Here is a 12889-nt window from a genome sequence, read left to right on the forward strand (position 1 = left end):
GGGAAATGTAAACAATCAACCTCTTCTTCAATAACTAAAAAGCATAGGTCAGATTTGCTCCCCAAGTGATGGCCCATTTTTTGTTGCTTGATATGTCTGAAGAAGCCAGAATTTGCCAAAATGAGAATTCTCCCAACAAAGCCAGAGCAGAGGGAACACAGATGGCAAAAACTGGTGAAGTCTACATGCAGACTTCTCTGACATCCCCACAAACCAAATGTCAAGAAATGAAAGGGACAAATTTACTTTTCCCCGTGGCTTGTGTTCTCTTATCCAGCTGTTGTAACCCCCAGCAAGTGACAGRTGTGCTGTAACACATTTTGGGCCTGACATGCAATTGCTTCATACATTTAGGTCTTTAACAGCAGCAAATTTTCCACCTATATGTTCAGCTTCAGAAGCAGGACAGAGATCTTACCCTTTCTAGGTGGGGCTCTGAGAATGTGAATGGTGTGAAAGGGTACCTTTTGAGCAAGACACAAGAGAATCTCTGTATTTTTATGAAAATATGTTGAAACCCATTAATGAAAATATTTATTGCCTGTGCCATAAGGATAAAATCTTAATTGCCACRACTTTATGCAAAAACACCTATGCCTGCCATTTATCCAGTATGACTACCATGTATGAATGAACATAGCAGTCAAAGAAAACAAAGCCTTTTTTTATGACAATGGGCTAGAAAATGTCTGGTTAACTSCCAGTTTTGTGCCTGTGTTTTAACAAGGCAATCAAGTGCCTTGGTCCTGAGGTTACCACTCACACAATCCTTAACACAATCACCCATTTCACAGATGGGCTTTCTAAATAAAGGTTCGAATCCTGCAGAAATAATTGCAATAGAACAAAATAAAATTCTTTCATATAAAAAGAACTGTAATTTTAAAATGGAAGAAAAAACTAAGAAACATGAAAAAACAGGAAAAATACACGTTCTGCAGAACATTTTAAGCATAATTTCAGTGTTTATACTATAGCCTCTCAACATTTTTCAAACTAATTCTGAAATGTTAGCCTTACAAAAGTTCCCTTTGGTTTAGTTCATTCAGTGAGGGGGAAAAAAACTTTCTAAAATGTTCTCTCCAACTGTGATGCAATTTGATGATTTTTTTGGTTTTAACTKTTCACTTAAGTACTTGGTCATAATCATTAAGCACTGTTCCAGAATCCCAAAATGGAGGAAGCTGGGGAACTCCTTTCAAGTGCACTGGCAAGCAAACCCACTGTCCTCTGAAAGGGGAGGATTGTGGTTTTACCAGATTGACGATGATTACTTTTCCCTGAGTATTATTGGATCACGCTTTCGAGAGGCAGATCCCTATGGCTCATGATGACACTCCTAAACAAGCAAGAATGGGAAAGCAGAACCAGTTACTGGCATTTTGAAAAAGTTACTCAGAGGTAGGTAGTTCTTAACTTTCCTCTGACCTCAGCCCTCATTTCAGATTTCACACTGTCACTGCACAAMAATCTCAGCATGATTCTCTTGAACAAGAAACATTCAGTAAAGACATTCAGTAAAGAGCAATCAGAACAAGACTGTTGCCCCATCTGCCTCATCYTTTGTTCTGAAAAGGTTTTGTTAGATGGAAAGTTAACTTTTTATATTCCTCAGATCCCATCTCTTTATCATTTCACAGGTATTTAGTTATACGGAGAATCCTCTGAGTATATAAAGAAATGTATGTGTGAGTGTATTGAAACATTAGGAGACTTTCATTGTCTTACAATTTGGCATTTCATATTGCTTTTGGAGTATGTTTCAAGACACAGTATATATTTGAAAGTTTCTAAGATAGTACTGAATTCTAAAACCTTTGTTTTCTTTAGAAATTTAATAGGATACTAAAATAATCCAAAGCATAACTATTTTTAGAATCAACTATAAATATCACTTCAACTTGTATGTTAAACCAATGTAAATCAGTATCAAAAGTTCACTTTTTAATTAAATTCCTTCTTGGGAAATCAACTGTAAATTTGGCTGGGTTTTTTTTTTTCCAGCACAGAGTGGCTTTTAGTTTTTTGATATCTTAGTAAAAACTGCATTTTTAAAGCTCAAGATACAAACCCCCAACTAATCATGACACACAATTAGTCTATTTATGGCTACAAAAAGCAAGCCTTGTTCTCATTATGCAGTAAGTACTAGCTGTTTATAGATCTGACAGTTTGTTGGAAGCAATCCAAACCTATAGTGCTATTATTCCTGAGTAAAACTTAAACAGCTGTAGTCMTGTAATTCAAAACCCAGGAAGGCTGCTGCAGAGCTTGCTCAACTTCAGTATACCATGAATGCAGGATGCTGCCAGTCATATGAAGGATCCTCTGCTTCACATTATGAAAGAAAGACGTGAGCTACAAACCTGAATSCAACCTGGAATTTCCAAACAGATGTGACAGCTTTTTCCAGAGTCCAGGTATGGTAAAACTTTGTCTGTGAATTTTCTGCAGTGAGCTAAACTCATTTATTGTAAACTGGGGAAGCTTTGCAAARAAACCACAGAAAACAATAGAGAGCAATTTGTTACAAGAGCATGATGCAGAATCAAAAGAACATAAAATGCCATAGTTAAAGTTTTATGAAAATTACTGTAAAGAAAATATRTTCAATATGAAATAGAATTATCTACTTGCTGAAGTTTGAAAGTCCAATTCTTCTGCTGCACTTCTTCCTCTGTTTCTTGTATTGCAAATTACTGGGGAATAGCACTATCAAGCAAGATATTTCACCATGTGAAACCAGCAACATTGTAAAGTTATCTCAAGTAACTGCAAAAGCATACTTTTTTAATTAATTGGAACTTTTTGTGCATACTTTGCTAGTATGACTTTTCAGTGTAAGTTTGCTGGACTGCCTTCCCCATTGATTTTACAAGCAGTCCCTGCTGGAAATGAAAACCAGATCTCTATCAAAAGACATTAAAAGCAGAAATGTGCAGTTAAAGCCTCTCAAGTAATATACTTATTTAGAAGAGTACTTTTAATCTGAAAAACTGAAAGTGTTGCAAAAGGGAATTATCCAAAAATCAGTCATGCAATTTTAGGTTTTGATCAGTTCTTTTGGAAAACATTTCTTTATACTTAACATCAGTTAAAAGAAAGCAAACTGTGTAAGTGGAAAATRTTAATCAACAGCACTCTGTAAAAAGCAAGAATCTATACTCTGAAAWTACTAAATTTCCATCTGCAGGTTTATATCATACTGAAAACTATTCATTTGCTGAACTGTACTTYTAACTGGAATAAATAACAGTTACCACAAGCACCACAAATGAAAGCATACAGAAAATCAAAACCTAGAATTAGGACCTTCTGCTCTGGTAGACATTTAGTTGTAGTCATGTGGTTCTGCAAGTCAGCAAAATTAGGCATTTTGAAGAAGATGGAAACWCCCACTGAGGAGCTGACTGCTTAAGGAGTGGCATACTGACTTTTGGAACTGACTTTGTACTTTCAGTATAGAGKGGGGAAATATGCTGACTTGAACTGAAAACAAAGACATAGGAAATGCAAAAAGAATGCTTTTTTGTAAAAAAAAAATCAGAAAAAAAAAAAGAAATTAAATATGAAATTAGATTTTCTGAAAAAAAAAAAACCTACAATATGGACAATGTGCATTAGAACCAGATATTAGAAAATAAAGGCATGTGTTGTTTCTGGTGTCTTTTTTTTTAAAAAATGGAAATATTTAATTCATATTAAGTACAAAAATAAAAAGTACCTTTCTTTATAGAAACCTGAACCTTTTTGCATTTCAGTGTGATATCCCACAGAAAGGAGTGGGAAAAATCAAACTTGGAGAATTATACTTCCAGACATATCTGATAAAATAGAAAATAAATTAAGAGACTAGGGTTTATACACTGGTATAAACCAGAGTACACTCTGTTTACACCAGCKACTCTGGTAGCTCTGAGTCTTTTTMATTTATATGTTGCTGCAAGGCTGCACAATTTAAAACACAGGTAAGCCTTTCTTACTGCATTTTGAAGACTGTGATCAAAACCTTACAATACTTTTGAATAGATGCTGATTYCCTTTATAGGTCATATGACCAATTTTTTTATGATCTGGGAATATTAACACATGCCTTCTTTTTCCATTTTTAAAGTGGTATCTTCCTTAAAACTTAAGGAGTATACAGACTACTAAAAATCCTTGTTTTGTGTTACAGCTGAATTCTGCAGGAATTCTATCATACTGGTTTTTCAATTAATTTTGTCATTTGCAGTCTCAGGATTGCTGTTTTAAAGCAGTCTGACAAATTCACCTTCTGACATTTATTCCTGATGGACAGTGTTCATGTCTACCATAGGCAACAGAAGTTTTCAGAGGGAAATTGCAGCTGATTATCTCTATTGTGCAATATGGAGGTTGAAATGCTTGCATGGAATGGTATGAGAGAATAAAAAATTACCCCAACACTTCACTAGCTCCTTGTCCCAATAAAGGATGTCTGGTACTCCACAGCAAACTTCCCGTGCAGCATTAGGAAATGCAATACTGCCACCTCTAAGCACTTCGTGTTAGTTACCACAGTAGGCAGGACCTGTGCTGAGCTAATTCTGTCCATAAAATCTGTCTGCTATCAAATTCTTCACAGGACAGCAACTTTTTGTACATCCCCATAATCTCAGAAACAAYGAGCTTTGCTTCTTATCCAACAATTTTTTGTAATCTTACGGTTTTAAATCAAAAGCATCATGTATGACTGGGAAAATTTCATATTAACAAGGTAGAAGATAACTGCAAAAGGTATTTTGTCAGTGGAGAATTTTTCTTTGCTATTTGCTATTCACACAKCAAAACTGATTTTCCAAACTTCAGCATAAATATATGGAAATCTAAAAAGACAAAATATCAACCAACATGGAGAAAACACAGATTACAATGAAAATTATATTGATGAGGAGATGAGTGGTAGGATTGGAGACACTAAATGCAAAACTTTGCCAAAACAAATGCTAGTTATTTGAGGATAAGGCATTTCAGACTAAGAAAAACAAAAGTCAAAATGTATTGTGCAAATGCCAAAAAAACCCCGTGTTTCTAAGCTTTGTGGGGATGTTGTTGAAAGACATTTGTTTTCCTCATAGGAAAGGGAAACAATGTACAGGTATTCTTCAAMTCCATATACATCCTTGTGCTGCTTTCTGTTGTGAACAGCACACCCTTTTTCCTCCAAGGCAGCTTGTAATCCAGCAATTCTACCTGCCAGGCAGAATATGAGTCTCTAGAGATACCTCTGAAACAGGAAGGGCMGGCTTTTGTAAGGTAACAAATTCTCTGCCTTCAGCCCACTGATCTTCCAAATAACAGTTTGGAATAACTCTTTCTTTCTTTTGCAGTTGTCACACAAGGCCTTGGCTCACACAATGCACCTATCCACAATCACCTATTTCAAAAATATATTTCTARGAACATATCTAACTTGCAAACTTCTTGCGTCATCATGAAGATCTGGACATGCATAAGAATTTTTTGGATAGCATTTTCTTTTAGGAGTTTCTGTAAAACTCTGTGCAATACAGAGGGGTATCTAGGCTTATATTTTTAWATATACTAAAAAGATAAAATAACTGCTAAGTGAAATATATGAGACATTTATTTCATTTTGTATAGCAGACAGAATCCTGCAAATCACTCAAAAAAGAGTATTCCTACAACATATGTTTCTAAATTTCCCAAAAGATTAAAACAAATGCACTTCCATATTTCTGTTTAATTTTACCTTGTCAATAGTCGTAGAGCTCCGTTATTACTATCTCTATAAATGGATTTAAATAGTGAAGAGCTCTTCAGCCTTCTGATATATCCTATTGATTCATCCTGAATAATAAAATGATCCAGAAGCATATGAAAATTTTATTTGTATGTAACAAGGGGAAAACTATGAACAAGTATCTTTAAGTCATCACAGTAACTTTTGTAYATCTCAGTCATTTTCTTTGGAAACMTCRAAGCAGAATACCAAGACACGYRATGCTACTTTTACTCACTTTAAGTAKGGTCATTCTATCATTTTGAAGGATACACACACTATACATTCCTACAGAGCACAAGGGATTTTTCACATGATTGAAGCACATTTACAGATTTTTCTAAACCAAGATTACTGTTAGACAGCCCTGGTGTCTAAAAGCACTGGCGAATTTTGTCCACGAACTCTGCCACATTTTTTTTAACCAGTAATACAATTTAATATAATTTACAAAATGCTTCCTGTTCAGTTCTTCCCTCTAGGTGGAACATTAAACTTGAGTAATTACAAGGTTTCCATATTTTATTGACCAGCAGAAGAGATACTACCCATATTGTTCAATTTATGTAATGGGAACAAGTCTCCTAGTATGAAGATTGCTTCACAATAAATGTCAATATAACACAAAGGCAAATTTTCAGCATTTGTATATGAAAATGTAATAGTTGAGCCTGTATCTTCTTCCATGTTGTGGTCACCTTYTCACTATTTCAGTTATCAGGCAAAAGGACCATCCAGAGAGCTGGAAATCCAATACCAACCAACTCTAAAAAGGAAAGTTYGTGCTTTTGAAATATATTCCTGCAACAAAGGATTTGAGAGAGGAGATATCCRTAAAAAWAGGTATGTATTTAGTTAGAAGACARCCATAACTTGAAAAAAAGGTACARGGAGTGGTAAGAAAGCTGGGGGGAATAGTGGAGGGGGATAATGATGARGAAAATATCTGWAACCTTCCAYATKAAAGCAGCACAAAGGGGTCTATCTCAAGTGTCTGAACACAAACACTTRTAGCTTGGGAATCAACCAGCAGGGWCCAAAGTCCAAGCACAGGTSCAGAGCTGTGATTTCACTGGGACTCCAGAGATGTAAAGGGATAGCACATGCAACTGAAGGGGTGCAATGAAAGGTTCCAGAATACTTAGGAATGACAGCCCAGGAAGGGGCAGATGGGCTGCACTCCAGGCCAAGTCATGCSTGAACACATGGAGCTTTGCTTTGGAATGGGGGACAAATCAGTCAAGAGCTGATTTGTAATGATTAGAGGCTAGACCTAGGAGCATTACATTGTGGCAGGTATCTGCTGCTTGGTCTGCTTGATCGAGAAGAGATGGTGGATGAAACCTTTGGACAGCTGAAAGAAGCCTTATCCTGGTTACTCATGAGAGACTTTAGCACTCATATCTGCTGCCAGAAAATACATCTGGGCATGAACAATTCAGGAGACTTCCAGAGTATGTTGAASACAATTTCTTGCTCCAGCTGACTGACAAGTGGTCTAGAGAATGTTTTCTTCAACAGGTCAAGGAATATGAAGAACTAGAGCAGCTTTGATTACTGCAGCTGTGAAAATGAGAAATTCAAAATCCAGACAGAAGAAAATTGGACAAACTGTAGAAGAAGAAAACCTGAACTTGTTAGCAGATTTTGGYTAGTTTAGAGATCTGTTTAACAGAATCTCATGGTGGACAGCCCTGGAGGGCAAAGGGGCCCAGGAGAACTGGTTAATCTTTGAGGACAAGCTACTCAATTACTTTTTTGCCTCAGTTTTTACAGCTAAGTCTTGTCTGAAGGCTTCCCTTGTGCCTCACTGGAGCCTGTGAGYAGAGTCTGTGAGAGTGAGGTAATACCCATCATAGAAGAAGTTAATGTCAGGGAGCACCTGAGGAAATGGGATGAGACAGGGTGCATCCAAGAGGAAGAAAGCTGTCTCTTGTCATTGAGAAGCCTCACTCATTTTTCAAAGGTCATGACAATCTGAGGAGATTCTCAATGACTGGAAGATAGGAAATGTCACATCCATTTTCACAAAATGGAAGAAGATGCAAGAAACTACAGGCCAGTCAGCTTCAGCGGAGTCCCTGGGAAAGATATGTAGCAAATCCTCCTTAGAGCCCTGTTCAAGCACATGAAGGATGCAAAAGTGACAGTGAATAGTCAGCATGAGTCTATCAGCAGCAAAGCATTCCTCACTAATTTGATAGTTTTCTATGATAAAATCACTAGATCTATTGATAAGAGGAGAAAAGCAGCCCTTGCCTCTCTAACTTGCCTATCCTAAACCATTTTTGTTTGAAGTTCTTGAAGTGTATTTTACCTATGGTAATTTTWAAAAACTTGCATGTAAATATTGGTGTTTTTCTAGGCTAGAACATAGGATGTACACTCCACTCCAAAGTAACTACAAATGACACCAAATTATTGTTTTATATTAAACTGGAAATAGCCTATAAATTGATTTCATAAACCTGATTTSTGAACAAAATATTAATGCTAATTTTAGATTGGTTTTATTATTAGCAAAAATTACATATAACTTTTTTCTAAGAAATTATTAATTAAAGCAAAGTCAAACATTGTTTTTCCATCAAGGAAAAGCAGTGAAAAAATGTTAAAGAAAATYAATGGAAAGCAAGATAAAACTAAAAATGTTAAACTGAGAAAAAAATTGACAAATACATAATGGTGATTGCATTCTCAGACACCTTTCAAATTAAAGCTCTGAAAAATATCCAGAAATTTAGTGAGACATATTTAGACCCCATGTGGACTAGTGAAGGAATAAAGGAAGCTGTAAACAATCCAGTATTAAAATGTATTTTTGTTGACAACTCCAAGCTTGTACAACAAAATAACAACAAAACCCTTCTCCCAGACTGGTGAAGTTTTGAAACCTGTTTATCAAAATTAATTGAGATTGAATGTATCATTTTGCCCTGGTACYGTAGAAAACCAATGAGAACTTCACTGATTATCTCTGAACCCTACTAAGCTCCATTTTCAAAGTACTTAAGAACACAAGTCCTTATTTTTTTTATCAGGAAGACTTGTGACCCAAATAACCAAAGCACTTGAAAAGATCTTTCTTCTTGGTATAAATTAGAATTAATAGAAAAAGTTTGTAGTTCTTGTATTTAATACTTGGTATTCTCAGAYTTTTAAGCCTTGCAAATTTCTTAATTCACTTAAAAAAAACCCCAAAATCAAATTACATACTCCAAACCCAAACAAAAGCAAAAAAMMCCCAAYCAAACCAAAAAATGATCATATTAAAAGTGAACAGTTCAAATTGTCAGTGTATGACATAAATGTAAGGGTTCCTCATACAGGTTCAATCCATCTGGACCAATACCCTGAGCCTATGGTGGCAGCAGATTACTGACATGACAGCACAAATTCCCCCCAAATTGGTGCAAACAGTCCTGACAGAATGACTTGAAAACAAGCCCACCCTCRTGCACAAACTAAAAAAACTCCCATAAAACTGGGAGTTTGATGGGCACTGGATGGCTTTCCCTGCTCTGGCTTTGTATGTGTTCCAGTTGTTCAACATTCAGGAAGCCAGAAGAGAACAGCTTCAAACTCCTCGTTTGAGCTCRGCTTCCAAGATTAACTTAAATGCAAAAAGGTCCAGCCTTATGCTGCTTTCCTGAACACATGACAATCTCCTAACAAAGATCAGTAAGAAATTGGTCCAGGTAGCTTCCCATGTTTAATCAAAATGAAAAACAGTAGACTAGAGTAAGTAAAAACTAACAAATACACAAAAAGAGATAGGACATTAAATCTTCAAAGTATTTGTGAAGCTCCAAGTAGCACCGGGATTGAGTACTTGACTGCATATTATGTAAAAGCCTCCATGAAAATGCCCATTTCATCTGTTCTAATGTTTTACTTTTCTTCCAACACAGGAATCCCACATACCCCAGCTGTGCYTCCTCAGATCTGTACAACACTGATTCAGACTATCCAAAAATWTCAACTGTTCCAGCTGTCACAGAAAATAACTGGGGCCAGCTGAATGACAGGATGCWAGTAGTTACTATTATATTACTAATTCTTCTTTGTAATGCATCTGACTGTAGGAGGACAAGGAATAGGAGTTTGAGAAACAATGAAAGGGAAAACATTTTAAGGAGAGCATCTGGCACTGTTAAGCGCAATGCCCGAGGCCCAACATGTGATATTTACACTTACCTTCATGAGAAATACCTAGATTGCCAGGAAAGAAAATTGGGTTTTCTGGCACCTGATTGGCCAGAGGATATAAAACACATGCTGCTAGCAAGAAACAGGATTCGTAAATTGAAGAATAATATGTTTTCCAAGTATAAAGTACTGAAAAGTCTGGATTTACAACAGAATGACATATCAAAAATTGAGAGCGAGGCTTTTTATGGTTTGGATAAACTTACCACACTCTTACTTCAGCATAACCAAATTAGGGTTTTATCTGAGGAGATTTTTATTTATACACCCAGTCTAAACTACCTACGTCTTTATGATAATCCCTGGCATTGCAACTGTGAACTAGAAACTCTTGTTACAATGCTACAGGTTCCAACAAACAGGAATTTGGGAAATTATGCCAAATGTGTGCACCCAATAGAACTGAAAAATCAAAAGCTAAAGCAGATAAAAGCTGATCAGCTATGTARTGAAGAGGACAGGCAGGACCCCAGAAACATAAAACGGGAGAAGCCTGAACCTGCCAAACCAGAATTTGACTCCTCTTTGTGCCACATGTATGTGTTTCCCGTGCCAACTCTGAACTGCAAAAGAAAAGGTTTGTATCTGTCAWTATAAYTGAAWTAATGATTTTAATATTATATTTATTTAATCCTTGCTACATTTATTCACATATTATTCACTGCAAATGAATGTAGTACTAGTACTCGCAATACTTAAACTGATACTGTTAATAGTTTTTTCTCTTGAAACTACCAGCAATAAGTAGGAATTCTTTCTTCATTTTACCTCTGCTCTGCAGCTCCAATTCCACAGATATTCCTTGTTGCTCCAATGTAAGTATCTAATAGAAAGCAACAGGAATAAAATGAAGCATATTGCTTAAGTTACTGAAGTCAAGGACCAGCACCTCACTAGTCTGATYGTACAACTATAAACAGACTAATCAGTCAAATTACAGCTGTGCTGAAACTGTTGAGCTGATACAGAAAAGCACTGTCTTTTCCTCCTTCCATTGTACAAACACAAAGATAGCAATAACTTTGACAGAAGTGAGCTGTAAAGCAGAACTGGAGCAGCCAGCTGTGTTTTCAATGCCCAAAGGAATCTGATTGCAAAGGAAAGCCTTCGCATCCTCACATTTGCTGTGCAAAATTTCTTCTACTAAGGGAAGAAATTGTATGTTTGTGTTCATGAAGAAATACCTCCTCTGTGYTCTTCCTCCCAGCATCCAGCAAACAATTCAAAGTTGAAGGGCCTTCAAGAAATGTTTTTCAGATACTTGGATACATTCCATCCCTAAATCTTTCTCAGGCCCCTAAGAGCCACAGTTAAGCCTCAAGGGTAAACCAGAYTGCATATATCAACACAGAAGTGCACATTTATTTGTGCTTTGCATYTCCCATATTTTATCCCACAATGAAACAAAGCAAACAACAAAATAATTCAGAAGAGAATAATTCCCTTAACTTAACAATTTTGAAATAAGAAGCATTGCTTGAAACAGCCAACACTGTGAGACCTTTCTCCCAATTGTAGCAGGGCTTAGCTTGCAATACCAGATCACTGCAGTGTGTTTAGTTCAGCTAAATTTCAATTTAAGAACAACTTGATTTTCTGTAAAAATCTCAGTGTGCCCTTACTCTTGCCAGAGACAAGACCAGAATTCTGTATAAGGAGATAGTATCTAAATATCAAGAATTAATGATTTCAGTATTTGATTACATGGTTTATCAGCTATGCATGTTATTAAATGRTCTGTGTTCTTTACTTTTTTCCACYCTCTTAAATTCCATTCTTGTCCCTCTGGTTCAATTTTCTCTTTGTTTTACCAGGCAGCTACTACRTCATTTTTATTAATGATATATGCTGCTTTACCTGCTAGCATTTATTATTTTTTTTAATATTCACCTACCCTACCTTTCCTTCTAGGTGGGATCTTAATTATTAGATTACTGATTATGATCTTAATTATCCTTCAAAGGATCTTAGCTATATTCACTATTACTCTACGTTCCCAGTAAAAAGTTATTGTCCAAAACCTAGACATATATTATAATCCTAATATAAGCAAAGACTGATTTTACAGYTCTCCCCAYKYAGTGGTATCAAAGRGATGAGCYRAATATATAAATATACTCAGAAACTTCTGGCAAGAAAAACATTACTTTTTTCTCARAGTTCATAGAAACATTCARTGTASTCTGATCTTCATGGGAATTTCAAASGGGTTTCATTCAATGTAGTCTGATCTTCATGGGAGTTTCAAACGGGTTTCTGGTATTTAAAAAGCATGGTTTATTGTCTTTAATACTAATAATGGAGGCATAAAGTTATTTCGGTCTCTAATAAGGGTACTAGAGGGTACAGGGACTCTCTCCTTCAGGTCAAGAACTAAGTGTATCAATCCAGAAATTCCTGAATGCTTAGCATGGACACACTGAGTATGTTTCCACGTTTTTTTTAAAGTACCAGATCTATTGTGCATATGCCTGACAGCTGGATGCAGATATTCCATGGATATTTGGTATTTCTGAACATATGGTAATCTTGGATGAAAGCATTGTACTTACTGTCTTTGTATACGAATATTATACAGCAGATGCACAATTTCACTGGAATTTTCATCAAAAATAGGAGCATAATACACATAAAATCCAGAGAAGACACAAACATTTCTCTAAATCTGTGTGGACAAGAATTCAGAGTAGAAAATAAAGGTGCATCAGTTGCCAAACCAGTAAGGTAACAGGAAAAGCTGCCATCTATTAGTCCTTTACAATGAAGGGAATGGAATGATGAGCAGACTACCACTTGTAAGAGTCTAAAGAGGAATGACAACAGGTCAGGAGCTTTCAGTTAATGTCAGAAATTTCAAGAAAGAAACATCTTAAAAATACATTTATCCATGTGTATTGTTTTCTTTTTTTTTTTTTT

General features: G+C 35.9%; 1 protein-coding gene and 1 long non-coding RNA gene across 3 annotated transcripts in view; both read left to right on the plus strand.

Moving 5' to 3' along the window:
- The first annotated feature begins 1163 nt into the window (after positions 1 to 1163).
- Positions 1164 to 6623, plus strand: LOC130572653 (uncharacterized). 2 transcript variants are annotated; one of them, XR_008965245.1, is made up of 3 exons: positions 1164 to 1401; positions 2255 to 2420; positions 6479 to 6623. It is a non-coding gene; the product is annotated as an uncharacterized LOC130572653 (long non-coding RNA). The 2 variants fall into 2 exon arrangements; XR_008965246.1 differs by having other exon boundaries at positions 1167 to 1401; positions 2302 to 2420.
- Positions 6624 to 9335: 2712 nt separating this feature from the next.
- Positions 9336 to 12889, plus strand: part of LRRC17 (leucine rich repeat containing 17) — an 11596-nt gene continuing 8042 nt past the window's right edge. Inside the window, exon 1 of the mRNA XM_057364484.1 lies at positions 9336 to 10550. Within this exon, the coding sequence (XP_057220467.1) occupies positions 9794 to 10550 (757 nt within the window). The 5' untranslated portion in view covers positions 9336 to 9793. The remainder of the gene's footprint in view (positions 10551 to 12889) is intronic.

This window comes from Malurus melanocephalus, unplaced genomic scaffold (assembly GCF_030028575.1).
Source record: "Malurus melanocephalus ecotype Western Australia unplaced genomic scaffold, MMel_1.1 scaffold_39, whole genome shotgun sequence".
Classification (NCBI taxonomy): domain Eukaryota; kingdom Metazoa; phylum Chordata; class Aves; order Passeriformes; family Maluridae; genus Malurus; species Malurus melanocephalus.